The sequence below is a fragment of the Carettochelys insculpta genome, chromosome 19, assembly GCF_033958435.1.
Source record: "Carettochelys insculpta isolate YL-2023 chromosome 19, ASM3395843v1, whole genome shotgun sequence".
Classification (NCBI taxonomy): Eukaryota; Metazoa; Chordata; order Testudines; family Carettochelyidae; genus Carettochelys; species Carettochelys insculpta.
Genome location: NC_134155.1, coordinates 832,674 through 860,000, shown reverse-complemented (window position 1 = coordinate 860,000; position 27,327 = coordinate 832,674). Strand labels below are relative to the sequence as shown.

The following is a 27,327-nucleotide window of genomic DNA, read 5'->3' as shown; positions in this document are numbered from 1 at the left end:
GAGGAAGCCGTGCTAGTCTATACACTATTAAAACAAAAAGCAGTCAAGTAGCACTTTAAAGACTAGCAAAATAGTTTATTAGGTGCAAACTCACCTAACAAACTATTTTGCCACTCTTTAAAGTGCTACTTGACTGCTTCTTATTTTAGCGTGTGTGTGTGTGAGACATAGACACACTCAACCTTGTTATTTCAGCACGTGTGTGAGACACACACAACCTTGTTATTTCAGCGTGTCTGTGTGTGTGAGAGAGACACCTTATTTCAGCGAGTCTGACACACACAAAAAACCATATTTCAGCGTGTGGGTGTGGGTGAGGGTGAGATAAACACACAACCTTGTAATTTCAGTGTGTGTGTGTGTGTGTGAGAGAGAGAGAGAGAGAGAGAGAGAGAAACACACACACACACACACACAAAACCTTGTTATTTCAGCACATTCAAAACCAGCCTTCTGTACACATGGGATTCCTCTCCTGTGCCTGGCACAGGCTGGTCTCTGGCCAAGCCTTGGCCAGGACCCACACAATGTTTCCCAGCCTTGCTGATTTTAGTATGGACAGAGCAAGTGTGCTGTTGTGCACAAGCCTTTAGGTACAAACATCTTTCAGTTCTCTTAAGATTTCCAGGCCCAATTCTACATCTGTTCTAACAAATTACTATTATAAACCTAGGAGAGCTGTATAGGGAAGAGGTTCTTTCTCACAGTGCAAATGAAAACAGCTTTAGGGCTCTCCTCTTTGTCTATGATCCCAGGCGTGAAACAATTTTACTGCAGGACATGCCCATTTCAAGTTGTAGTGATTATGCTTCAGCAGTGAGCTCCCATAAGGAAAAAGGCATGGGCCTTCCAGACCCAAAGCTATTATCAGCCACTGTGGGTAGAGTCCCTTGATACGATTTGAGCAGTAGACCCTGTGGCATTGCAGTGAGTTACCAGAGGGTAACCATGTCAGATGTCTGGCTGCCACCTATCTTCTGGGGAATGGAGATGGAAGAGGAGTGCTGGCCACAGTCAGGAAATACAAAGGGTCCTTAACTAGAACAAGAAAGGATGGACATTCTCCACATGGAAGCAACCTAGTATTGTTCCAACTGCAAGCACACCTCGGGTGTGGGAAGGTCAGGACAGGTGGGGAAAAGTGGAGCCACAACCAGAGCAGAAGGTTCTGGCTGGAATAGGGGCTGCAACCTGGTGCACTCCAGGTAGACATGTGCCAGGGTCCTCAGCCCATAGCTGCAACAGCACAAAGCTTCTCTATCTCTTCTAGGCACATCTTCCCAGGTGCCTTGCTTTCCAGAAAAGATGTCTTATGCCCATCTCTCTCTTCAGCACCTAACAGGGTTTAGCTAGTACCTTGTATTTCTATGAATATCTGAACAGGTGGCAGGAATAGCTGGAGAGCTCCAAGGGTTCCTGTAGGACGCTATCAGCCAGGAAAGGTTTCCCCTGTCCACAAGCATGAGTGTGACTCTGAATAGACTAGTCCCCTACCTCAAGGCCCCTCCTCCGTTTGTGGGCATGGGGTTAGGACTGCTGTACGACCCAGCAGCGAGAAAGCCCTTCAACAGCAGATAGTAGGTGCTAATTTCTCTTTCTCCCTAGTTCCTCAGCCCCTCTGGGCTGGTATCTAAGCAGGTGCCTACAACGGAGTCCTGACCCTCCCCGTGGGCCCGGCACTTCCCCATTCCCGAGGGTACTCCCAACCCCGGCGCTCCGAAAGAGAGCGAGCCCAGCCCCTTACAGCCTGCGCTCCCCTGGCAGCGTGTGAGGTTCCTCTCGGGTGAGCAGCGAAGGTCCCGACCTCCGGGTAGCTCCAACACGGGCGCCCGTGGGAGGGCCGAGTTCTCACTGACTCGTTTGGCTGCAGGGGCAGGAGGGGGAGAAAACCAGCTCGCCCCAGCGCTGAGCCGGCAGCGCCGCCGGACGTAATGGGGCGGCCCGAGCCCGAGCCCGAGGCCGAGCCCGAGCTCTGTCGCCGCCTGCCGGGAGGCGCAGCAGAGCCGAGCCCGGCACACCCTCGGGCGGGGCGAGCGCCGCGTGGGGGGCGGAGCCGCTCGCAGCCAATGGGCGGCCGCGGGCCGGGCGCGTGGGGGGCAGCCGCGAGAAAGTTACACAAGTCTGGAAGCGGCGCGGGGAGCCGGTGCGTCCGTCCGGTCCGGTCCGGTCCGGTCGCGTTGCGGGCGGGGGCGCCCGCCCCGCCGCCCCCATGGAGTTGAGCCCGGGGCTGCTGCTCCTCCTCGGCGGCTCTTTCGCGGCGTTCCGCCTGCTGAACCGCGGCCTGGAGCGGCTGCTGCCGCCGCCGCGCCCCGCGCTCCGCAACCGCTGGAAGTGGCGCAACATCTGCACCTCCCTGGCCCACAGTCTGCTGAGCGGCGCCGGGGCGCTGCTGGGGTGCGCGGCCGGGCGGGCACCGAGGGGGTGGGGCCGGCCGTGGGGAGCCCCGAGGGGGGTGAGGGCGGCAGGGGCGGGGCCGGGCCGGGCCGGGCCGGGCCGGGCCGGCCGTGGGGAGCCCCGAGGGGGTGAGGGCGGCAGGGGCTGGGCCGGGCTGGGCTCCGCTCTCACCCTGCGTTCTCTGCCCCCGCAGGTTCTACTTCCACCCACAGATGGCCGAGGACCTGATCGGAACTCACTCCACGGCTGCATACAGCTTGGTCGCGGTGTCTGTAGGTGAGCGAGTCCCTCCTGCATCCTGCCCCAGGGCCAGGACAGTGTGTGGCAGTCCCCCGGGTCTCCCTTGTGGACCGGCCTTGAGGCTGGTTTCTCCCTTGCCAGCTGCAGCTGCCAGCCCAGGGATGGGGAGCTGGCTGTGCTCTGGCACTGCGGGGTGGGCGGGCTTGCCTGGTGCAGTGGGAGGGTGCCTGTTGGGCTGGAGCAAAGCAGGCATGGTGGGCTGGACAGGCAAACTGGAGACCGTTTGCAGCAGTGGGGAACTTGGCTGAATGGCCCCACAGCAGGTCAGGTGTTCTGTGTGCCAACAGGTGGTTTCAGCTCCCAAGATTCCCCACGCTGTGCTGGATCAGGCCCTAGCTCAGGCTGTGTCCAGAGTGCTGTGGATGCTGAGCACATGGGGAATTCAAGCCCTGGCTGCACTTGTCTGTCAGGCTGCAATTGTGTGGACAGACCTTTGTTCCTTGGTGAACAAAGTCCCTTGGACTGGCTTGAAGCAATTCTTGCAGGCATGTGGGCTGGAGCTGCAGACAGTGCCTGTCTCTCTACAGTTCTTTGTCTCCCACTCTAAGAAGTTGTGATTGTTTGGCTGAAAGTTTTTCCTCTAGTCTCCCTCTGCTTGGCTGTTCCCCCGTTGTCTTATGGCTGATGGGGGTTTTTTTGTGTCCTGGATGAGCGCCTGACCTCCCCCGAGTCCCTGGGGACAAAAGAGTAAGTGCACAGCTTTGCCTGGTACTGGGCCTTGCTGGTCTGGTGATGTCTCTTTCTTGGTCTTGGCACGTGATCTCCCTAAGCCAACAATTGCCCCATTCTCAGTGGTGACAGTGAGTTCCTTCTGCCCATCCAACTCTACTGTTCCCTCCCCTGTGAGGTGGTGGGTGGCAGCGCTGCTGCTGTTCCCTGCTTTGTAGCAGGACCTGTGGAATGGACGCGAACAGATCCCACTGGCCCACTTCAGGACCCCAAACTCTGGCTGAGGAGCTGCTACCAAAGCATTGCAACTGTGAGACCTAGAGAGGAGAGTTACTAACTCCAGACTGGACAGAGAACCTGCACCCACAGTACCCAATACACTCCCAGTTTGCCAATGTGGCGAAGTGTGGCTCAGGAGAGCCATGCATGTGGGGCGCCCCTCCATCTGTTCCGCCCACGTGCCCCAGCACGTGGTGGGACAAGTGCATGGTGGCGGAGACAGTTCCTCTGGCCCTGGTGAGCTGCAGCCATAGGGCGGTAAGCTCAGTGCAGCTTCAGCCCCGGGCAGCTTGCGCCAAGTAAGTAATCTGGCTTGGGGGAGGGAGGGCAGCGCAGCTGTGGCAGTCGGGTAAATTTCAATTTGATGCCACTGATCTAGGCACAAAGCCACCACCTGATTGCTGCCTTTCTTCTTGGGAGGGTAGTGCGAAGATGTCTAGTGGCTTTATGAACTAGCTGTATGTGTGGGAAGTAGAAGCGCAACATTCAGCATGGCCCTATGCCAGAGTCCCGGCTGCCAGCCTGCACCCACCTGCCCTGCTGCCAGTCAGGGTCTGTGCTGCCAGCTCTTCTGCCCCTCACGGTTTGGGCTGCTGGTCCCGTCCCCAGGGCTCTGCTACTGCCCAGGGTCCTGGCTGCTGACCCTGGGGAGTAGGGACTGCTCAGCATCCCCACCCTAAAAATTGTTCCAATGCCACTGCAGCTAGGGCCTTTCCTGAAGTAGATGTTGGGGGTGAGTGGGAGTGGCTTTGATGCCTTGCTATGTTGTAAGGTCACACTGGGGCTGCTGATGTGTGTTTGACTTTGTGGGGGCTGGGACAGCTTTGAACTGTTGTGTGGTGTAGGGCCACTGAACGCAGACCTCTGTTCTGAGAGTGGATTTTGGACTTCCTCTTTGGCCTTGGATTTGCTTTACTGGGTCGCTGATGTCTCTCCTCCACAAAGGGAGCTAATGCAGATCTTGCCAGTGCCCTCGACTAAGGCCTGTCTGAAACTGAGGTTCCTGGGCCGCAGGGCCTCAGTGTGTGGGGCTCTGTGCACCAATTCTGCTCACCCTTGGTGTTTTTTTTGGGTGGGATCACTGGAGTTGAAGGGCAGACTCAGCATAATTTCAAGTGGTTATGGAGCCCTCTGGAGCTGGGACATGGTTTAAATGCTGTGTCCTGGCTCCAACGGCCTGGCAGGGAAGGGAGCCTACTTTCTGTGCTTAATTGTTTACTCAACATCCCTAGGATGACATTGAGCAGATTTTGAAAATGTCTGTGCTCGCTGTGGAAAATGGTGTGTTCTGTGCTGGATTGGAGACATTAACACATTTGATCTTTGTTAGGCTTGTTGTATGCACTGCAACGTTGCAAACCTTTCTTGTAAGACTATAAACATAGTAAATGTGATTTTCATGAGCAAGTGATTCAGCTGAAAGTGTGCGCGCCATGGAGTTGTTTCTCATTGAAGTGTGCCTTATTACTAAAAAGGTTGGGAACCACTGATCTAATGAGTCTCTTCCTTGCCAGCATCTTTGAATCATAGGAGGGACTGGATGGCTGAAACTAGCTTGGAGTCCACGCAGGGCCCTTGTGCTCTGCAAATGCAGAGCTGCCTGGCCGTGGTGTGGGTTTGTGTACCAGGATATGTGAGCAGCCAGTCCTGCAGGGCCTTCCGTGCTGAGCTCACGTCTGTTCTTGCCTCTGGAGCTGCAAGTGGCACGGACATGCTATGGGGATTCCTGCTGATGGGAAAACTCTTCTTCCACAGGGTATTTTCTTCAAGACTTTGTGGACATGCTGTGTAATCAGAAGCTTCACCAGTCTTGGGAGCTGCTTTTCCATCACTCTGTGGTGAGTTGCCGCTTGGCTGTATGGCAAGGCCTCTCTGTTGTGGCCAGGGACTGGACAGCTGAGAGTTCCCTGAGGCAGAGCCTGATCCCTGCTGGTCTCCTGGGGACAGTCTGAGAATTTCCTCTGCACAGGGCCAGTGAGAATATGCAGTGGCTTCTTGTGCATGCTGCTGAGTTGGGCAGGGTAGAGGGGATATAATTTGGAGGGGGCTGGAGAGGGAGACAGCAGGTGACAGATGAAACAGTGGGATGAAGTGAGGTGAATCTGGGGATGTGCCATGCTCGCTCCTTCAGCTGTGAGCTGTCAAAGGGCCCGTGAGCAGGATGTGCTGTTCAGAGAGGAGAGTCTGCAGGAAACTCAACCAATGGGTTTAGGTATTGTCTAGAAACTGAGGGGAAGAGAGAGGCCTTGGGTCCGGCAGAGAGGAGTGTCAGGAAGCAGGGAGACAAAGGAGAAGACGAAAGTGAGGGTGATACTTGGCAGTAATTGTTTTCTTACCATGAGTCCCCCCAGCACTAGTTTCAGGGTGGATGGACTTAAATCAAGTTGCCCAAAAAGCTAAGACAGGTTGTGCTCTGAGTGCACTGAACTCACTGGCACTTCTGTCTTTTTGAGAAAACAAGTACAGAGCAGGGTTCCCTTGGGAAAGCTTAACTCAGCTTTCCCAAGGGAACCCTGCTCTGTACTTGTTTTCTCAAAAAAACAGAAGTGCCGAGTTAGGCTGAAATAGAAAAGGGACTAGACTTAAGGCATCACTGTTACGGTGTGTGGCCATGATATTTCACAGTAAGGGGCACACATCTAATATAAGAAAATTACACTTGGTGGTAACTTTAGATGTCTCTTACTGCAGCTTTGTGCAGTGTACGCTTGAGTGATGGATTCTAAATCCAGTTAGCTAATTAAACAAGCCATAAGGAATTGGTAAGATAGGCCTCCTGGTCTAGCAACATCCAACAGACCCTTGGCTTAGGAATTTACTTGTGAAATCACGCTTCTATGAAAAGCCAGAGGGAGCCTAGAAGAATGGTTCATTGTAAAGTGAATTGTTTAAGTTACAAACCCAATGATCTGTTCAGCCATCCACCTCTTCATCTGCATCACTTTCTCCCCATAAGCCGTTTTCCTTATGATGTTTCATCCCTGCATCATCATCTTGCACTGCTTACACTTAACAAGTGTCCCTTTTTACTCAGAACATTAATTTCTTTGAACTATTCCTGGTTAGCGCATCTCTCGTGCACAAAAGGGGGGTGTGTGTGTGTGAGAGAGAGAGAAAAGCCCTGGGGACTGTAGGAAACTGTGTGTGTACTAAATGTCTTCCCTTCTTTCCAGCCCACTCCACTGTCCCTTTCTATGCTGCTTCTGTCCTTTCCTATATATTGTCTCTTTAACCAATGCCTTTCGTTTGTGTCAGCACTTGCCAGTACTGGGCACTGGCACCTTGGCAGCCCCAGACATGGGACTGGCTGGACAGAGGGAGCAAGGAGCCATCTGGGTACCAGCACTTTTTTTTAAAACAAAAACGGAACTGGCATTAACTAACTGCTCTGAGTTGCTTGGCCAAGGCCCACCATCACACAAGCACAGAACAAAAACAGTTTTGTCCAGCTTGTGCCTTTCTTTGCACGTGTTACTTCTAAGTCTGCTGAGAAACAGAAATTGAAAGCCCAGAACTTTCAAGAAGCAAGAGCTAGTAGGTAGTCTGGACAGACTAGAGACTAGGCTAGTTCATTTTTGAGACTTAACTGTAGAATGTTTGTCATGAGACTTAATTGTAATTGGTATGTTCAAATGAGAAATTTAGTATTTTATTCACTTTTTTTAAAAAATCAAAAATCCAATTGTTTTGATTTAAGAAAATTATTTTTTAAAAATCCACTGTGGCTAATTCTGATGTGTGTGTGACCCTGTGTGGTTTGTGACTGTTCTGCTTTGTTCACCCAAGTCCCACACCTCTACTAAAACTGGAGGTGCTCTAATGCAAGGGAGTAGCCCCTTCTGCTACAGCGACTGGGGTGACTATCTGCTGGGATCTTGGCGGTATTGGCAACATGGGGTGGAGGAAGAAGGCTGGAAACCTGTTCTTATTGCAGACTCCCAGGCTGAGGCTGTTTCGTAAGCAGGGTGTCCCATGTTACACAAACAGCAGCCTGTGCCTTCTGCTGGCATGGAGGCAGCTGAACCCAGGCCTGCTTTGCACAACTTGAATCTCTGCCAAGAGAGCTCTTTGCACCGGTTTCCTCTGCATCCCTTTCCTGGAATCTCACTTCTTCGTGTGGAGAGAGTTCAGGCTGCAAGAGGCGGGGCCGGCAACACATGCTCAGCTTTTGTTTTGCACACTGATCTTCCTAGGTGTGGGGTCTGTGTGAGCTGATGTGCTCCAGCATGTATGCTGCAAAACAAAATGTAAATAGCTTGCTTGCCTTTCATCAGCTGTCCCCTTGCACCTCTCCCTGACTCAGCCCTCCCTATACTGGCTGTGGGCCCTGCCTGTGCCCAGAACAGCCATAAAATCTGCACTCAAGGTGTACCCTTGGCTGGAGCTGTCCGGAATGCAGCTCTGGTAAATACTTTCAAATCTTAACTCCAGCCTGATGCAGTTGCATTTCTCAGCTGGGGGTCCATGGCTCCCTGGGGAGCTACAGCCAGTTTCAGGGCCTTTGAAGGGCCGTGGGGTGCCCCCTGTGGACAATGTGGGGATGCTAGGTTCTGAGAAATAGTGAGAATGCAAGCCCTGCCTGCAGGCCTTGCCCAGCTCTGGGGGAGAAAACCGATGAGTGAGACCAGCAGGGAGGGCTGGTGAGGATGAAGCCAGCCCTGGGCCATAACTCTGTGCCTTGGGCACCTGACCAGCTCTTTGGGGCCCCAGACCTTAGGAACCATCGTGGGTGGGTGCTGAGGAATAGGGCAAACGGCAGCTCAGGAGCATTTCCCGTTTCCCTGTGTGGGGGCAGGGTGTGGCAGGCTGTTCTGAGAGGGGCTTGGTGGAACCCATGGGAGGGACTTGAGGGTCTTCAGCAGTTGCATTGGTTTGACTTGCTCCTCTGTGTCCAGCACAGGCCCTCCCTGCTGTGTCATCTCGGTTTGCTGCTGGATGGGTCAAAAGGTTGTTGCAATAATAGGTCTAAGTCAGGCCAAGCCTGGGAGCTTAACTGGCAGGGGAGCAAATAATCTCGTTAAAGAGCCAATGGAGAGGACAGCATTAATGGAGCGAATGATGAGGGTGGCTGTTACTCCCTCTCGGCACACAGAGCTCTCCCCTCCCCGCCCCTGGGGGGAGCCGGGAGCATGCAGTTTTTCCTACTCCCACTGCCTGCAGCAGCTGCCCCAGCTCCTAGGGAAGAGCAGTGCCAGCCTTGATCTTTGAGCATCTCTTTACTGGTGAGACTTGCCCCAGGCATTTTCTCTCCTGAGCGGCTGTAACTTGTCGGCGAGGGGGCTGCAAGACTGGCCACAGGGTACAACAGCTTCTTGAGCCCTCGAGCGAGTGAGTCTGCCATGGGGAGTGGGGGGATGACCTGAACACCTCTGTGTGCTGCTTAGTTCTCCATCTAGCTGCAGCCCCAGACTATGGGTTCTCTATTCCCATCTTGCTGCTCAGCTGTTTTCCTATTTGCTGTGTGCTAGGAAATTCCTGTTGGAGTGGGACCAATTTTCCACATCTGAGATCCAGACAGTAATCTCCAGGCCATGACTGCAGGGCTGGGTCTTGCTGCTGGAGCTGCTGCTGCTGTTCCATTCTCCTACATATGTGACATGGAGAGGGCCTGGCACCTTGCTTTGCATTTCCTTGCACCGTCGGTTCCACTGCCATCAGAAGGGTTGTTCTGGCCTGCACAAAGGGATGGAGGTGGTGAGGGCAGGCTATTGACTTGATGAAAAAGGGCTGTGGGGAACAGGGGCCTTTGGGTTTATAGCATGAGAACAGAGCTTCTGCACTCCACAGCGAGGGCTGTGGTGAGATCCTATGCTGGACAGTGGGTATCACTGGGGTCACGGATATCTCTAGTTAAGTAAACAGCATTCCAGGATTCCGGAGGCTGGTTAGACCCTTGCCACATCTTGGGATTTTAGGAATTTACTAAAGTAAAATGTTGCTGCTGTTTCTGTCTTTTGCGCTGACCTATACAAAGGGTGAAGGCTCAACAAAATGCGGCTGCTTAACACTGCATAACCGAATGTGCTTTAGCTTTTCTGACAAGGCTTGGGGCTCCTTGGAGATGTTTGGGTCCCCTTCTGGCACTGCCTGCTAGCAGGCAAGAACGACTTTGGGTGTAGTCTAGGCAAGAGTCTCTCCTTTTCCTGGGCATGAGCCCAATGCTGCTGAATGTCGCAGGTGAGAAGTCACCATTTGACTTCTGGTTTAAACCCCTGTTCTCTCTCCCCTTCAGGTGATTATCTGCTTTAGCATGGCAGTGCTGGTTCGCCAGTACATTGGATTCGCTCTTGTGGCTTTGCTTGTAGAGATCAACTCCATCTTCTTGCATCTGCGGCAAATCCTGCTAATGGCCAACCTGCCACACACCACCTGGTACCGCCTTAACAGCATTGTAAACCTGGGCACCTATGTGATATTCCGCATCACCACACTGGCCTGGATGACACGCTGGCTGGTCCTGAACCGTGAGAACATACCCCTGGCAACTTACATGGTGGGCACGGTGGGCATGGCCATCATGACCCCCATGAACATAATCCTCTTCTACCGCTTGCTGCGCAGTGACTTCCTCAAGTCCAGCCGAGAGGTGTGGCGAGAGAAGAAGTAACCCTGCCCCAGCCCCCACTGGCTGTCTAGAAAACCAGCAGCCCAAGGGACAGAGTGCAGCCAACGGAGAGTAAGTATGCATGAGGACAGGAGCTCATTGAAGCAATGGAGGACAGCTACAGGCATCTGTGAGATTCTTGGCTTTCCTGTGGGCCACAGCTGACTTGACACAACTATGGCAGTGTGGAGACAGAGTGAGCTTTGTTTTCCCCTGCACTCTCGGGTGGGATGGATGACTGGTTCACAGTGACTGCTTGAGGGAGCTCTGGAGTGGACATTGCTGCAGCATGGTGTTGCGGGGGATGGCCTAGGTGAGAAGAGGCAGGAGCAGGTTGTCCTTGCTCCAGTGGTGACATGTAAGCTTAAAAACACATCTCAGCTTTTTGGATCATCTTGTATCTGCCCAGCTGGGCTGGAAATGTGCAGGGTCCTATAAGCACCTTTCTGGCCTATGTCACCACAGCTCATAGCAGCTAAAAGCACCCAGCCTATTTCTCCCAAGCCCCAGGCTGTGTGTGAGAGGTGAGCTAAGCCAAACAACTGTGTCATGCATGTGGCTCTAGGCCTGTGGCCTCGTCTCTTGCAGGGCTGAGCAACAGTCCAGTTCCAGCCCTTGTGATAGTGCTGTCCCTGCTCTGCTGGCCTCCCCTTGCGGGCTGTCAGGTTAATGATTCCAGAGGAGCATAGCTGTGTTGCGGGCTCATGGTAATGGATGGAGGCAGGCTTGGGCTGTTGAAAATCAGGACAAAAAGCTGTGTTGCTTGTTGGAGGGGAGCCAGTGCAATGCAGAGGGGTGAGGGTGCAGGAGCTCTGCCAGGATTTGCAGTTTCATTCCTAGCTGTAGTGAGCTGCAGTAATGCAGTCTGACTCGCTGTGACCAGGTCTGTGGCTGAGGATAGTGTGGCCAGACCAGTGTTCGCCAAATGGTTGATCGCAATCGACTGGCTGGTCCCGGAGACTGTTGATTATTGCAATCTCAGTTTGTGCAGCAAAGCTGCTGCTCAGGCAGGCTCCCTTTCTGTCCCTGCCCTGCATCCCTCCTGGAAGCAGCCAGCACGCCTTCATGTCCTGAAGGAGGTGGGGGGTGGGGCAGTGATCTGGCTGCAAGCACTGCCCCAGCAGCTCCAATTGGCTGGGAATGGGGAGCTGTGGCCAATGGGAGCTGCAGGACAGGGACAGCATGCGGAGCCATGTGTTCCTTCACCTCTCTGGGGCCACAGGGGTGCATTGGCCCCTTCCGGGGGCATGGGGCCAAGGCAGGGAGGCTGCCTTAGCGTTGGGGCACCACTGACCAGGAGATGCCCAGTAGAGCCCACAACCCAGCCCCCTCCTGAAACCAGCTCCTCAGTCCCACTCCTGTCCTCTAATCCCCTGTACCAGCCTGGAGCCCCCTCCTTTGTCCATTCTCCCTCTCAAAGCTTGTACCCCTGAACTCCTCCTGCACCCCAGCCCCATCTCAGACTCAGCCCAGAGATCCCTCCCATACTGCAAACCCCTCAGCCCCAGACCGGAGGCTGCTCTACCTTCCAACCCCTGTCCCAACCTTCTGAAAGTGAGTGACGATGGGCCAATGAAGTGAGTGGGGCAGGGCCTGGGGAAGGGGCAGGGTGAATTCTGGTTTGCCCTTAAATTTAACAGATAATCTTGGGCCCAAAATCTGGAGACCACTGTCGTAGACTCATCTTGACCAGCTGCAGACAGCAATGGATGTCTTGCAGATGTGGCTTTTTTGAGCACCAAAGAGGAGTGAAGAATCCATCCAGCTCTGGAGGCTGTAAACCCCCTTAATCCTGTGGACAGGCTCATGTGCTTTTCTAGGCTCCTGTACTGGAACTGCCCTTGCCTCAAGAACAGGAGGAAGGTGGGCAGAACACAAGATTTTCACTTGAGCCTCAGAGAAAAGGTTTGTTGTGGGGGAGGTAGGGTAGGGCATTGTCTAGGGTGGGTCCTGTCCTATTCCTCCCACCAGTCTTCGAGTGACTTTGAGTTGTGGGGAGGACGACTTTAAAGATTTTCGCACTCAACTTTTTAAACCCTTTTTACATCCATCTTTGTGCATCAGACTTTCAGGTGACCCAACTCCCCTTTGGTCAGACTCCCATGCTCTAATAAAGTATTTCCAGGGCTAGGTGTCCCCTGGAGCAGGACTCCACTCCCCGAGGGCCTGGTTCTCTTTTTTTTTTTTTTTTTCCTGTATAGTTTTCTGGCCAAACCTCTTCACTGGATGAGCCCTCTGTGTAAAAGGAGGAGTCTGGCCCAGGCTCTGAGAAATGGGTTGGGTCCAGCAGCAGTCCTGGAGTGACTGGGCTCCCACCCATTCTCCCTTCCCTTGACATCCATTGTCTGGTTTCAACAGTGCATTGGGATAGTCTGAACAACTACCTGTGAAGAACCGAGACCCCAGCTTCCAGGGAGGTGTGTTGAATTTCAACAGATTGAAAAGGAGCAAATTCTGGGCACCTGAGGTATATTCTGCTCCATGGTGGGAAGAGGGCCTGAAGAGGGCAGGCTGTGGGGCCAACATCCTTGCCAGGCCCCTGGATAAGGCAGCAGGAGGCCCTGTTCTGGGCACCTGGAAGGGGTGGGGCTGGGGCAGACAGCCCTCAAAGCCACCTGGACTGTGGCACATCCTCCTCCTCAAGCCCTCTGTGCTGCCCAGAGCATGGCACTCCACCAGTGATTGAAAGGGCCTGGGCACTGGCAGCTGCCATAGCAGCAGTGACTGACGGTTCTGGGTCCTTTGTCACTGGGCCCTTGGGCAAATGCCCCCTTTGCCTCTTCTCCCCCTCTCCCACCCCACTGCTGGGCCTGAGGGTAGGGGCCAAACTTCTTTTCACTGCCTCATACCTTCCCATTAATTCAGAAGCCCAGACTTCATACAGGCTTGCAAGGTTCCTCTCTTGTGCTCTATGGTAAGGGCATGTTCTGAGATGGTGAGATGCTGTATGACCTGAACTCTTATTGCCTTGAGCACCTCCCTAATGTGCTCAGTACTGAGTGTGTAGAGGAGCTACTGTAAGACGGCTGGCATGATGTTCGGTGGGTTTAAGAAACTGATTAATCTTGTTTGTCTCTTTTGTAACTGGCTGAGGGCATGGCAAGAAATAACTGCAAAGCAGGTGTGTGGGATTTGTTCTCAACAAGCGTGGGGCTAATTCTTGTGTTTGCTTGCTGCTATAAATGAGTTAATACTGATGTCAGCCCTGTGAACTGTCCTGCTGCGTTTGGAACTGGGTGGGAAGTGTGACCCTTGTACTTTAGCCACGCTTTCTAGAAGCACCTGCTTCTGAGAGGGGTGGTTTTATGGCCAAATCCTGCTGCATGTGTGCATGCTGCATGGAGTAGCAGCTCTGGGGTGCCATAATGCATGTTCCACAGGGGTTGGCTATGAGAAGCAATTTTATGGGCATGTATTCTGGCAAATGTACTCTTCAGGGGTGGCGCTGGCACATGGTTCCTTTGGTATATGTTACTTGGGGTTCGGGCTCTGGTAGGTACCATTGTACATGAGTGTTCTATAGGGAACAGTTCTGGAAGGAATTCTTTGCATGGATATGTTGTTTGGGATCTGCCTCAGACTTGTGCCCAGACTCTTACAGTGTGGCACTGACTGCTGGGAGCCAGATCTAGCCCTCTTGTTTCTGGGGAATAACTGAGCTGAAACAGTTTTGGTTCCCTCCAGCCCCTCTTGTTCACAATGCAGCATCTTCTTCCACACTGGCCTATGGGATTTCAGTCCCAGAGGTGGCAGCAGCAACATACAGGAGGCTTTTTTTTTTTTTGATTCCCTACCCCTCACACCAGTTTTTCTTCTAATTTTTTTCCATCCATGGGTGGAATAAATTTTATGGACACCAAGATGTGCAGATGTGTACCCTCAATAGAAACACATGCTGCTGGCTGTGGGCACTCTGCTAATCAGCTGGGCCGCTCAGTCAGTTAGGAGACTATTGGGCTGATTCACTCCCTGTCCTAAGGCTGAAGCTCACATGGGGATGAGAGGTGGCATTCAGCCTCAAGGCTGCATTTCCTCTCTGGTGTTTTTTTTCCCCACAATGAACACATCAGCACAAAGGAACAATACGGGTGAAGCCATGCTTGAGACTTCTTAGTGTGTCTGTGAGTTTTGAGTGCTTTTTCATACACAATGATATCAGCTCATTTAGAGCCTATGGCTCCAGAAAGAGCTGGTAGAGTCAGTGGATAATTCTTGGTGAGCAGCTGCTCAGGATGCAGCAACAGTCAAAAAGTTGAGAATGGTAGGAAGCATTAAGCAAGGCACAGATAAGACCCCAAAACAATGCTTCTGTACAAATGCCTGTTATGCTTATATCTTGGATACTCCGTGCTGTTCCGGTTACCCCTTCTCATTGTTTGAAACACCCACATGGGCATACTTCCCACAATGCAATTGGACAATGAGGACAAATAATGGGATGCACTAATACCAGGGTACAAAATATACTGAAAGGACAGAACAGGTCAGGCTAGTGGGGGAGTGACACTATATGTGAAAGAGTGTAGAATCAAAGTAAAAATCTTAAATGAATCAAAATGTTCCATAGAATCCCTATAGATAGTAATTCCATGTTTTAACAACAATATAGTAGTATGGCTCTAGTACTGACCACTTGACCAGGCTAGTGATAGTGACCATGAAATGGTAAGGGAGATTAGAGAGGCTATCACACTTAAAATTTACAGGGGATTTCAACTATCCCCATATTGACTGGGTACATGTCAGCATGCAAAGGCAGTTTCTTGACACCTTGAATGACTGCTTCTTTGAGTAGCTGGTTCTGGAATCCACAGGAGAGGCAATTCTAGATTTAGTTCTAAACTGAGCACAGAATCTGGTCCAAGGAGTAAATATAATTGGACTGCTTGGAAATAGTGACTATAATGTAATAAAATTGTAAGTCCCTGTGGTTGGAAAAACACCACAGCATCCCAACACTGTGGTATTTAATTTCAGAAAGAGGAACTACACAAAAATGAAGTTAACAGAAATTAAAAGGTACAGTGCCAAAAGTAAAATCCCTGCAAGCTGCATGGAATGTTCCAAAAATACCAAAATAGAGGTCCAACTTAAATGTATAACCCAAATTAAAAAAAACAGAGTACTAAAGAAGTGCCACTGTGGCTTGGCTTAACCAGGTAAAAGAAGGGGTAAGAGATAAAAAGGCATTGTTTAAAAAGTGGAAGTTAAATCCTAGTGAGGAAAATAGAAAGGAGCATAACCTCTGTCAAATTAAGTTTAAAAATATAAGGACAGCCAAGGAGGAATTTGAAGAACAGCTAGACAAACATTCAAAAAGGTATAGAAAATGCTTCAAGTGTGTCAGAAGTGTCACGGCTAAACGAGCTGCTAAAGGAGTATTCAAAAATTATAAGGTCGTTGCAGAGAAGGTCATTGCTGAGGCTGTTAGGAAGATTCCCAAACCTGAGCCATTGTTTGGAGGTGAGAAATCTGAGGAAGTGTTCCAGATACAGACATCATTAGAAGAGGCTTTGGAACAAATTGCTAAACTTAACTGGACCAGAAGGGATTCACCCAAGAGTTCTGAAAGAACTCAAGTGTGAAATTGCAGAACTATTAACTGTGGTTTGTAACCAATCCTTCAAATCATCTTGTGTACCTAATGACTGGAAGATAGCTAACGTGACATCAGTATTTAAAAAGGGCTCTTGAGGTGAGCCTGTCAATTACATACCAGTAAGTCTTAACCTCTGTATGTGGCAAATTAGTTAAAACAATAGTAAAGGATAAAATTGTCAGACACACAGATTAATATAATTTGTTGGAAAAAGTCATAATGGTTTCTGTAAAGGGAAATCATGATTTACTAATTTGCTGGAGTTCTTTGAGGGGGTCAAGAAGCATGTGGACAAGGAGGATCCACTGGATATAGTGTACTTAAGATTTCCGGACGGCCTTTGACACGATCCCTCACCAAAGGCTCTGAAGTAAGTTGTCATGGGGTAAGTAGGAAAGTCCTCTCATGGATTGGTAACTGGTTAAAAGATGGGAAATAAAGGGTAGGAATAAATGGTCAGGTTTCAGGATGGAGAGAGGTAATCAGTGGTGTTCCCCAAGGATCTGTACTGGGACCAGTTCTGTTTAATATCTTTCTAAATCAGTGTGTCCAAAAGAAACTTATGGATTGCTACACCCGCACCGTGGCATCCTCTCCCCTGTGCAAACTGCCAGTGACTCACTGGAGCTGCTTCTGGAGCCACCTCATGGCTGTAGCTGAGCAGTGTGTGCTGTATGACCTCTCCCCATGGGTGAAGCCACAGGAGGAGCCACCCCTGCCGCTATAAGCTTGTTTCACCAAATAGTGAAGTGGGTGCACAGAGCTGGTGGAGAGCACTTCATGTGCATGGCTCTAACAAGTTGGTTCTCCACATTACAGTGTCCCCTTTGCCATGTGGTGAACAGGAAGTGTATTGGACATCACAGTTATAAATTACCTGGAGAAAAGGGTGAGGTCGCAAAATTTACTGAAGATACTAAACTGCTCAAGATGGTTACAGCAGACTGAAGAGCTTCAAACATCTCTCACAAAACTTAGGTGACTGGGCAACAAAATAGCAAATGAATTTTAACGTTAAATGTAAAGTAATGCACATTGGAAAAAATAATCCCAACTATACATACAAAATAATGGGGACTAATTTAGCCATAAACACTCAAGAAAGATGTTGAAGTCATTGTGGATAGTTTGCTGAAAACATCCATTTGATGTGCTGCAGCTGTCAAAAAAGCAAACCAAATATTAGGAATCATTAAAAAAGGGGTAGACACAGGCTACGTCTACACTAGCACACTACGTCGAAGTAGCCTATTTCAAAGTTAGGACATCGAAATAGGCTACTTTGACGCATATTGTCTACACGTCCTCCAGGGCTGGTGCCATCGATGTTCAACGTCAAAGTAGCGACGGGGAACATCGAAAGGAGCTGTCCCGGAAGGAGATGTGGAGCATCCACATGCACAAGCACTCCCCATTGAAATCAGGGGCCAGCAAAGCCCCAAGCCGCTCCCTTAAAGGGCCCCTCCCAGACACACTTGCCCTGCACAGCACAAGATCCACAGAGCTGACAACTGGTTGCAGACCCTGTGCGTGCAGCACGGACCCCCAGCTGCAGCAGCAGCAGCCGCCAGAAGCCCTGGGCTATGGGCTGCTCCATGCGGTGACCATAGAGCCCTGCAGGGGCTAGACAGAGCGTGTCTCAACCCCTCAGCTGATGGCCACCATGGAGGACCCCGCTATTTCAAAGTAGCAAGATGCAGATCATCTACACACACCCTACTTTGACGTTGAACATCAAAGTAGGATGCTATTCCCATCTCCAGATGGGAATAGCGATTTCGACGTCTCACTGCCTAACATCGATTTCAATGTCAACATAGCACATGGCGCATGTAGACGTGATGCATGCTATTTCGACGTTGTGCTGGCTACTTCGAAGTGTAGACACACCCAGAATATCTTACTGTCACTATATAAATCCATGCCCACAGCTTGAATACTGTGTCCAGAAGTGGCCGCCTCATCTGAAAAAAACCTTGAGAGAAAAAAGTTCAGAAAAGGGCAACAAAAATGATTAGGGGTTTGGAAGGGCTGACATACGAGGAGAGATTTAAAAGACTGGGACTTTTCAGCTTATTAAAAAGGAGACTAAGGGGGACTGTGATAGAGGTCTATAAAATCATGACTGGTGTGGAAAAAGGGAATATAGAAAAGTTATGTACTTGTTCCCATAAGAACTAAAGGGTCACCAAGTGAAATTGTTAGGTAGTAAGCTAAAAACAAACAGGCAGGTGTTTTTTTTTTTGTTTGCTTGCTTGCTTTTTCACACAGTACACATCAACTTGTGGAACTCCTTGCCAGAGGATGTTGTGAAGACCAGGCCTTTATCAGGGAGGTTAGGTACATCAATGGCTATTAGCTAGGATGGGTAGGAATGGTGTCCCTCATCCCTATTTGTCAGAGGCTCAAAATGGATGACAGGAAAGGACTCGCTCAACGATTATCTGTTCTGTTGACTCTCTCAGGGCATCAGGCATTGGCTGCTGTCAGTAGACAGGGTACTAGGGTAGCCTGGCCAGTAGTGATGCAAGATGGCTGTTCTCATGTTAACACACATTTACGGGTGGAACTTGTTGCCAGGGATGTTGTGAAGGGCTGAGATTTGGGTTCAAAGCGAAGGTGCTGGGTTCTCCTCCTGCGTGCTAGCTATTAGCCGCGGTGGTCACATTCACCAGCTCTGGGGGCTGAGCCTGGCTGGCCAGGTGGGGACTGGACAGCAGGGGGGTGGCTTGCTCAGGCAACGGCCTGTCCCACGGGCTGCCCCGGAGCAGTGCGCACCTGCTGGGGCCCTACCACTTCGGCTGCTGGGAGGGTAAAAGACAGGCAGCCGGCCAGGCTCAGCTCCGGGACGGTGACAGCGGCTTGGCCGTGGGGGGACATGGGTCGAGCTGCGGGCTTCGGACGTGCCCCCGGTGGCCTCCGTCACCCTGTGGGCGGGTCCTGCAGGCAAGGCCCCGCCTGCGACCCTGGGCGCGTCGCAGCCAAACACCAACGCGGGGCACCGTGAGGCTCCCGGCAGGTGCCCGTCGCTCCCGTACCGGGCAGGACAGTCCGTACGTGGGACGCCACAAGGGCGTCCCGTCCCGTCCCTACTCTGTTCGCAAGGGACTCGTTGTCCCGCATTGGGGCCCGACCCCAGCCTCGGGGAAGCGGAGCGGGGGCAGCTGAGGCCTCCCCGGGGCTCCGAGGGATCGCCGGCGGCTGCCATTTTCTCCGGCACGCCGGGGAGCGCCTGGCGGCAGCTGCCGCCTCCTTCCAGGCTCCCCGGGCTTGGAGGAGCCGCCTCTCCGCCCAGCTCCCAGCCCCGTACTCGGCACCCGGAGGGACCGCCGCCCTAGTTCCCGGCTAACGTGCGCGGGGCACTGGGGCGCGCAGCCCTGGCGGGCGCGTCTCCGACGGAAGAACATCCGCGCGCCTGACCCCGTTAGCCCTGCCCTTTCCGGCGACTCTCCGCGCGGATAGCCGGTTCGCAAGTGCTAATAGGCTGCAGAGCCTATCCGTCCCCAGACCGAGAGCTGATTGGCCCGGGTACCGCGCTCTGCCCCGGACCGTCAGCCCATCCGGGTCCCTGGAGCGCTGGGGCGACGCTCCGGAGCCGCCATTGCGGGTGGTAAGCGAGAGGCTGTGGGGGAGCCGGGACTAGATAAAGGAGCCTGAGAGGCGCGGGTGGGTCGTAGGAACAGAGTGGGGGGCGGTGCGCCGGCGGGGGCGGGGATTGGGGCAAGGGGGGAGGAGGGGTGCTGGGGGCGGGGATTGGGGCGGGGGGGAGGGGCAAGGGGGGAGGAGGGGTGCTGGGAGTGGGGATTGGGGCGGGGGGGAGGGGTAAGGGGGGAGGAGGGGTGCTGGGGGCGGGGATTGGGGCAAGGGGGGAGGAGGGGTGCTGGGGTGGGCAGTGCATTTGTGTATGTGTTGGTGGGGTTGGGATTGAGAGGAGAAGCAGGGTGGTGTGTGTGCACGCACGTGTGTGTGTCGGTACAGTTTTGGAGTGGGCAAGATGGGGGTGGGGTGTTTACTGGTAAGGTCTGGATGAGAGAAGTGGTAGGGTGGGATGTGCTGGGATGGGGGTGCTGGGGATTGAAGAAGAAGGTGGGGGTGCATGCTGGTGCATCTGGGAATGGGAGAAGACAAATGGAGTTTTAGGAGTGTTTCTGTTCTGTGGCAGACACTGACTGACCTGAGTCTTTCTGTCCTTGCATCCTATCTCTGGTTAGTAGCTTGCCTCTCCATGGCTGGAGTGTTTCCCTACCGTGGGGGCTGTGCCCCTGTGCCCACCCCCTTGGCTCCACTGCCTGACTACATGTCTGAAGAGAAGCTGCAGGAAAAAGGTACAGGAACTATTGAGATTTGTCTCAGAAGCATTTGTGGGGTTGAGATGTATGCATGCACATGCACTCCTGGCTGTGGTGACAGGTCTTGGGTCCATGCAGCAGTTAACCAAAGGCTAGGTAGTTTCTGTGCTCCAAAGGGAATTCTGCAGTTATGTCATATCAGCCATGGTATTCTGCTCACTAGGCTATTCATTCCACTTTATTTGTAATGAATGAGTATTTGTCCTTGTCTTTGTGTTTTGGTGGCTTTTCCCCACTATTATATTACAACCTGTGAGAGTTTCCGTAAACAAGCATGTCAAACATGCAGGCTGCATACGGCCCCATCGAATTTTTTTTGTGGCCCGGGAGCTGGTGGGTATGCAGAGTCTTGCTGGCAGCTCCATCCCTGAGGTTGAGAGCTGGCTAGGGCAGTAGCCCCACCAGCAGTTCCAGCCCGATGACTTGCCCAGGGCCAGGGGAACCCTGGCAGCCCCAGGGCTGTGAGCTGACAGTGGCGTAGAGTACTTTAAATTTATATTTAAATTAAAAATTATTGTATATGAGCAAATAACAATTTTACACATCAGATTTTATGAACTATTAATGAAAATATAAAGCAATAAAGGTCATATTAAATATTAAATTTTAATTTAAAATTATTGTATTCAAAGACTACCTGTAAATATTGTTATAAAATATATCTAAAATATAATCAATAATAAACAATGCTGATTTACCAATAGAAGTACGTTTTCTTTGGTGCCCTTGAAAGCTGTCAGTGGTCATTTGTGTTGCTCTCACTAGGCTTTGAGTTTGACATGCCTGCAGACTGCTGTCAATTGCATGTATTTTTACAGTTAGTGTCACTGTGCACAATATTATACTATAGCTGTTAAAACGTCAGTAATAGCGTACGATTACTTGCAACCAATGTTCTCCCTAATCTTTTCCATCTGCTTGTTTGTTTTATCTGTCTGTGGGCAGAACAAATTTTTTCATGTGCACTGAGGCACTTGCAAGTGCGCACCACCAGTAAAAAAACAAAGCCCTAGCTGTGGGTACTCTGCTAATCAGCTGGTCAGGTTTTGAATCTCTTCAGTGGCCACATGAGCATCCAGTTTGCAGGGAAATTACTTGCCATCCTTTGCTATCGCCTTTGGAGTTATACCAGGGCCAATAATACACCGTGGAGACTTGGAGGAGTGTTAATGCAAAGGCTGTGGTTGCACAGACTAAAGAACTGCCTGATTGGATCATGGCTGGGGTACCTCTGGGTCTATGTCCTGTCTCCTGCACTATATAACTCAGAGGGAGGTTAAAAAATTGAACGTCAGGCAGGTGAGAGAGAGCCTTTTTTAGATCCCTGGTGCGTTAGACGTAGTATAAACCCTGAAGTGTGAAGTGTTTTATCTCCTCCAAAACAGCATTTGCATTAATTTACTAGTGGAGCTATGGATATTTGTTGTCTATTGAGTTACGTGCTCATGTAGATTTGGAGTCTCCTCTTGTGTCTTGGAGCTATGGTTTGGGATGGACTGTCTGTTCTTATCTGCATGCAGCCCGCAAATGGCAGCAGTTGCAGGCAAAGCGGTATGCCGAGAAGAGGAAGTTTGGTTTTGTGGATGCCCAGAAGGAGGACATGCCCCCAGAACACGTGAGAAAAATTATCCGGGACCATGGTGACATGACGAACAGGAAGTTTCGGCATGACAAACGAGTTTATTTGGGGTAAGTAGAGCAATGAACATCCTAATCCATGTCCAGGGAAAGGAAGGTGTTGGGTAGGGCATGTATGGTCACAGGTATTCTATTCCTGAGAGATGGAATTGTAAGCAGCACCATACGATACACCAGTGTTACAGGAATACAGTGATCAGCAGAGGTCACTGAGAGAGATAGGAAGATGGACTAGAGGTAACTGTTCAGTGGAACAAGAACACAGTAGAGTGGAATAGGGATGAGGTTGTTTCTCCATAATCTGCTAAATGCTGCAGTGCAAGAAGTGAGGGGTGGGGTGGGGTGTGGCGTGGCAGTGTTTTTTAAAAGAAAAGTCTTGGAGGACAGAAGGATGTCTGTTACACGGTGATTGGGTGATCCAAATGGAAGAGGTGCACTTCAGACTCAAGTTCATTGTTAACTACTGGCTATATGCAGAATCCCTAGACATTGACAAGTGAATTGCTTTGATGCGTGGTGTCCCCAGGATATCGATCTCTATCTCAAAGAAGAACCATCCTTTTGTTTTGTGTATACTCAGTGCTTAGCACAAGGGAGTTTTATCCCAAATGTGCTACAGTAATACAAGTAAATTCTTACAGCTCTATGGCTTTTGCTTTAAAAAAAAACAAAACAAAAAAAAACCCCGAACAAACAAAAAAAAACTCTTCCACATGTAACTGAGTTCCTGAGCCTGCAGACAGGCTCCAGAGCTAACACCCATTGAGAAGAATAGGGTAGTTCACTGACTGTTTTAGCCAAACTAGTTAACATTTTCAGAAGTACTTTCCTTGCCGATCCACAGCAGAACAGTCTTTGGGTGATCCATTAATTTTGGAAGAACCTTCATAGAAATAGAGCCTCAAGTTCTAAACACGTAAATAGTTATGCTCCCTTTCAAGTTAACCAATCACTATAGGAATACATAGTAATTCTTAGATATTGGATTTTTCTCTCTTCCCACCCCTCATCACTGTTTTGATTTGATATTCCAGTTTAGCATGGGTTCTGTGGACACCTGCTGGTGTCTTGCACATCACAGAGAAGGTTTTGATCAGTTAGCTATATGGGTCTTTCCTTTGCCCTGGCCACAGCATCTCACCAACATTACGGAATTCTCATCCCAGTTGCCTCAATGCTGAACTTATTGCCCTTGACCAGTTAATTGCCAGTCTTCCCAGTGAATTTTGTGCATATTTGACGTATCTAAACGGGTGGTGAGCCAGAGCATTGGGAGATTTAGAAAGTCCCAAACAACACTTAGAATTCTGTGCAGTTAGAAGAGCAGATGGTTCCCCATGGGAACTGCTCTGCTGCGAATACACAGAAAGGAGGGAGTAAGGAGCTGCAGTTGATTTGTTCCTCAGGTCATTTAAATGCGCAAGAGCTTTGCATTTGGCTTCTCATAACAGGGTTTGTAAATTGGACACACTGTCCCCCCTGAAAGAAGAGCCAGCACCCATTTAAAGCCTGGCTCTAGCTGACTGCTGGTGAAAGCAACATAAATGAGTTGTTAATCATCTGGAGCTCTAGATATTCAGAGCAGGGAGACGGTTATGATTACCTATAAAATTTAAGAGAAATAATTTAATTCTGGGCTGGCTGCCTGGATTTCTCTTTTCTTTCAACCTCGTTTCAGGCTTACTGTACAGAATGAAGGCACATGGCTATGTTGGGGTTGTCATTTTAGCATTAACCATTTCACTGTATCTGTCACTGCTTCTGCAAGGAGGCTCTCTTTGCACCCGTGTCATGCTGACACAAAATAGTGATGTCTAGTGACTAGCTGGCCTGTCATTGCTGTAATCCTGTGTTAGTCAGGGAAGCCTTTGAAACATCTAGTTTGCAATGGTCTCTCAGCTTGAATTGGGGTTTCAGTGAGAAGTGGGGAAACTGGTCATTGACTGTAAGAATACTGACTGTAACTCGTGATTTTTCTGCAGTGCCCTGAAGTACATGCCTCATGCTGTCCTAAAGCTCTTGGAGAACATGCCAATGCCCTGGGAACAAATACGAGATGTTCCGGTTTTGTACCACATCACTGGTGCAATCTCCTTTGTGAATGAGATTCCATGGGTCATAGAGCCAGTTTACATCTCTCAGTGGGGGTAAGTACTTGCAGGAATTGAGCGTAAGGGTTGATCTCTTCTGCAGTTGCTGTACAGGCTGTTTCAACCACTGTTGGTCCACTCAGGTCCATGTGGATTATGATGAGACGAGAGAAGAGAGATAGGCGTCACTTCAAAAGGATGAGGTTCCCCCCATTTGATGATGAGGAGCCCCCCCTCGACTATGCTGACAACATCTTGGACGTGGAGCCCCTAGAAGCAATACAGCTTGAGCTGGACCCTGAGGAAGATGCACCTGTCCTGGATTGGTTCTATGACCATCAGCCATTGAAAGACAACAGGAAGTGGGTACTCTTTTCTTGTAGCACTTTTTCGTTGTAAAGAATTCCAAAGCATTGTATAAACAGCTGCCTATAATTGTGCAGCCCTGGGGAGCAGGACACTAGATGGCATGTGAAGTACAGGGAAATGTTTTACCAAGGACACCTGAGCAAGTTCTACACTTAGGAAAATTGGTCTGGGACCTTTCTTGTTGATGCAGAGTGGGCAGGACCCCCATCCGTTACGATCTTTCTTGAAGATCTCTGTACACCAACTGAATCAAATGTGGTTTATCTTCCTGGAAGTATGAAGAGCTGAGTCCATCCTACCAGGAAGATGGGTATTTCGCACATAATGCTTAAACTAGAGCATACCAGAAGCTCTTTCACCTGTTGACAAACCTGGTTTGTTGGAGGAAATTTTGTTACTATTACGTGCCATCTGGGCTGCTGTCTGTCATCCTGGGTATTCAAATCTAAACTTTGGATATTGGGCAGAAAATATCTTGGCAGGGGAGAGCTGAGTTTAGCACATGGTCAGTAGCAGCTGGAATTGAATTATAATCTCTAATGGGTTTTACTAACTATGCAGCCTTTGCTTTTGTTGGGGAAGGACCTGGGAGATGGTAGTTTCCTTTAGATTTCCTAGAGAGGTGTGGGTTTCAGCAGCTTTGTAGCTTTCTAGTAGTGAAGATCAGTACATTGTCCTCTTTGCAGGTATGTGAACGGTTCTACTTACCAGCGGTGGCAGTTCACTCTTCCCATGATGTCCACATTATATCGGCTGGCCAATCAGCTGCTGACAGATCTTGTGGATGACAACTATTTCTACCTGTTTGATCTGAAGGCCTTCTTCACTTCCAAGGCTCTGAACATGGCTATTCCTGGGGGACCCAAGTTTGAGCCTCTGGTCCGAGATATTAACCTTCAGTAAGTGATGCATTTTGGTGGGGAAGGGAAAAAGTACTTACGTGGTTTGGGGTAGGAACTTCAGTATGCCATCTTTTCCAAGGAAAATGATGGTGGATCGAAGTCTGTTGAAGTTGCATTAGTGGGTCTTGGTAACATGCTTCTTTAGACTGAATCATTTAATAAAGGAGGTTTGACTGAACCATTAATGGAGGTTAGAAGTTTATGCTGTCACCAGCTCTGAATCTTTAATCCAAGAGTTTTGTCTTGTCACATTCTGCACAATCATTTAAAAACATCTTCTGATTGAAGGGATGAAGATTGGAATGAATTCAATGACATCAATAAAATAATCATCAGACAGCCAATCAGGACAGAGTACAAGATTGCCTTCCCTTACCTATACAACAACCTGCCACACCATGTACACCTGACCTGGTGAGTACACCATCCACTGTGGGCCAGGGTGTGGAGTTGTTACACTCGTAAGATGTTCTAATACAGTGTTTCTCAAATTGTGGTCTGTGGGCCTTGCTGATTAACTCCTTCCTCTCTCAGAACTAAATCAGGTTGGCTTGGTTCTCCATGGCTCCTGGAAGTGGCTGCTGGGTCCTTGCAATCCCTAGCCTCGTGAGTGGCCAGTGGGGCTCTGTGTGCTGATCCCTGCCCAAGTGCTGGCCCCACAGTTCCCATTGGCTGGGAACCAGTGGGAGGTGAGGGGGTGGCAACTATGGGAATGAGGGCAATGTGCAGAGCCTCCTTGCCCATCAAAGTGTTTAGGGGCTTAAGGGACCTGGCAGGTGTTTCCTGGGAGACACAAGTGTTGCTGGGACTCTGAAACCTGTCCTGAGTCCCTTCCCCAGCCTGGAGTTTCTTTCTGCATCCATATTTCCTCCTGGAATCCACACTCTGCCCCAGCCTGGAGCCACCTCCTGCATTCCAAACCCTTCATCCCTGGCCCTACTCCAGAGCACTTATGACCCAGCCCAGTGACAGTGAGAGTGGGGAAGAGCTGGGAATAAGGAGCAAACAGGGTATGGTTGCTTGATGAAGTTCCTGAAAAATTTCAGAAGGTTCCTGAAAAATTTCAAATCAAACTGGTGCTCTAATGTTTGTGTTCTGCAGGTATCACACTCCAAATGTGGTCTTCATTAAAACAGAGGATCCTGACCTGCCTGCATTTTACTTTGATCCATTGATCAATCCCATATCTCACCGACACTCTGTCAAGGTGAGTTACTGCTCAGGGATGCTCTGCACTGGGGGTGATGGAAGAGGGTCTCTTTGGCGTGGAGCCTCAGATAGGTCATGCTTTGAGGGTTTGGTGTCCAGCTGAAGAAGGTGGTAACCTTGCCTGTCACTGTCAGGCATGAATACCTCAGGGAAGCATGAATGCCTTTGGAAAAGGACCAAATGGTGATCAGACCTTGTAGTTCCTAGAAGGACCACTAGCTCTATGGCACCGCAAATGAGTCTGGAGTCTAACTCCTTTGTAGAAATCCCTAATCTCTTTGACTCCTATAGTTGCTGAGTAATACCCTGCAGCTACACATTTCACAATGTGACTTGTAGCACCTACAGTGCTTCCTCTCTTCCGACGAGATGTAGCGCCTCTTCCAAAGATTCACTTACTGCTTCCTAGCGCTTACAAGCATGGAAACCAAATTACACTTTTCTAATATATAAACAAAATATACTACAACTGTGACTCCTACTGTTGACAGGAGAAAAATATCTCTGCTCACTGACTTCTTTCTGCACTATTTCTCTTAACTCTTGATTTTCATTGTCTACTCGGCCTTTCCTACTGCTACAGTTAATCTGAATTGAACTGTAGTATTCAGGAGTAGGTGCGCCATTGACACGTGTAGTGTTACATTGTGTCCTTAGTGTCTGTATATTAAAGCATAGCGTCTATTTGCCTCATTATTTAAAATTTTTACACTGTCTGCCCTTTTGGTGTGCTTGGGCATTGAAGGGTGATGTCCATTCAGTTACCACTAGAGCTAGATCTGTGTCCTGAGATCAGCATTGATTCGGAGTCCGTCATTGGTATGTAGCGTTTGTTTTGCCCCACGTAAATCAGCACTGTTTTTTTGTTTTTTTTTTCCTCTTGCTTTTCTTCTGCCATTGGTAGCTATCCCATTTTCATTTTTTG

The 27,327-nt window shown here is 50.2% G+C and overlaps 2 protein-coding genes across 6 annotated transcripts in view; both read left to right on the top strand.

The window, feature by feature from the left end:
• The first annotated feature begins 2,141 nt into the window (after positions 1-2,141).
• On the top strand, positions 2,142-13,443 carry TLCD2 (TLC domain containing 2). 3 transcript variants are annotated; one of them, XR_012648176.1, is made up of 5 exons: positions 2,142-2,394; positions 2,588-2,670; positions 5,398-5,480; positions 9,875-10,318; positions 12,605-13,443. XR_012648176.1 is itself a non-coding variant. In XM_075013993.1 (4 exons), the coding sequence occupies exons 1-4, from the start codon at positions 2,210-2,212 to the stop codon at positions 10,247-10,249; spliced, it is 726 nt and encodes a 241-aa protein (XP_074870094.1). In that variant the 5' UTR covers positions 2,142-2,209; the 3' UTR covers positions 10,250-13,443. The 3 variants fall into 3 exon arrangements, 1 of the variants encoding a protein (XP_074870094.1); XR_012648175.1 differs by having other exon boundaries at positions 11,887-13,443; XM_075013993.1 differs by having other exon boundaries at positions 9,875-13,443.
• A 5,884-nt stretch (positions 13,444-19,327) lies between these two features.
• Positions 19,328-27,327, top strand: part of PRPF8 (pre-mRNA processing factor 8) — a 29,243-nt gene continuing 21,243 nt past the window's right edge. The window contains exons 1-8 of one of the 3 annotated variants that reach the window (XM_075013650.1): positions 19,328-19,455; positions 20,057-20,170; positions 21,715-21,883; positions 23,815-23,979; positions 24,066-24,284; positions 24,978-25,190; positions 25,482-25,607; positions 26,295-26,400. In XM_075013650.1, the coding sequence (XP_074869751.1) occupies positions 20,071-20,170; positions 21,715-21,883; positions 23,815-23,979; positions 24,066-24,284; positions 24,978-25,190; positions 25,482-25,607; positions 26,295-26,400 (1,098 nt within the window). In that variant the 5' untranslated portion in view covers positions 19,328-19,455; positions 20,057-20,070. Of the gene's footprint in view, positions 19,456-19,492; positions 19,512-20,056; positions 20,171-21,714; positions 21,884-23,814; positions 23,980-24,065; positions 24,285-24,977; positions 25,191-25,481; positions 25,608-26,294; positions 26,401-27,327 lie in introns of those variants that run through there. The other 2 variants (XM_075013651.1, XM_075013652.1) reach the window with 2 other exon arrangements.

Bases quoted from the DNA above. Each gene is read 5' to 3' on its own strand.
- TLCD2 (XM_075013993.1), top strand. From the start codon at position 2,210: ATGGAGTTGAGCCCGGGGCTGCTGCTCCTCCTCGGCGGCTCTTTCGCG. The intron at 2,395-2,587 runs GTGCGCGGCCGG...CTGCCCCCGCAG, and splicing joins GGCGCCGGGGCGCTGCTGGG to GTTCTACTTCCACCCACAGA. The intron at 2,671-5,397 runs GTGAGCGAGTCC...CTTCTTCCACAG, and splicing joins CTTGGTCGCGGTGTCTGTAG to GGTATTTTCTTCAAGACTTT.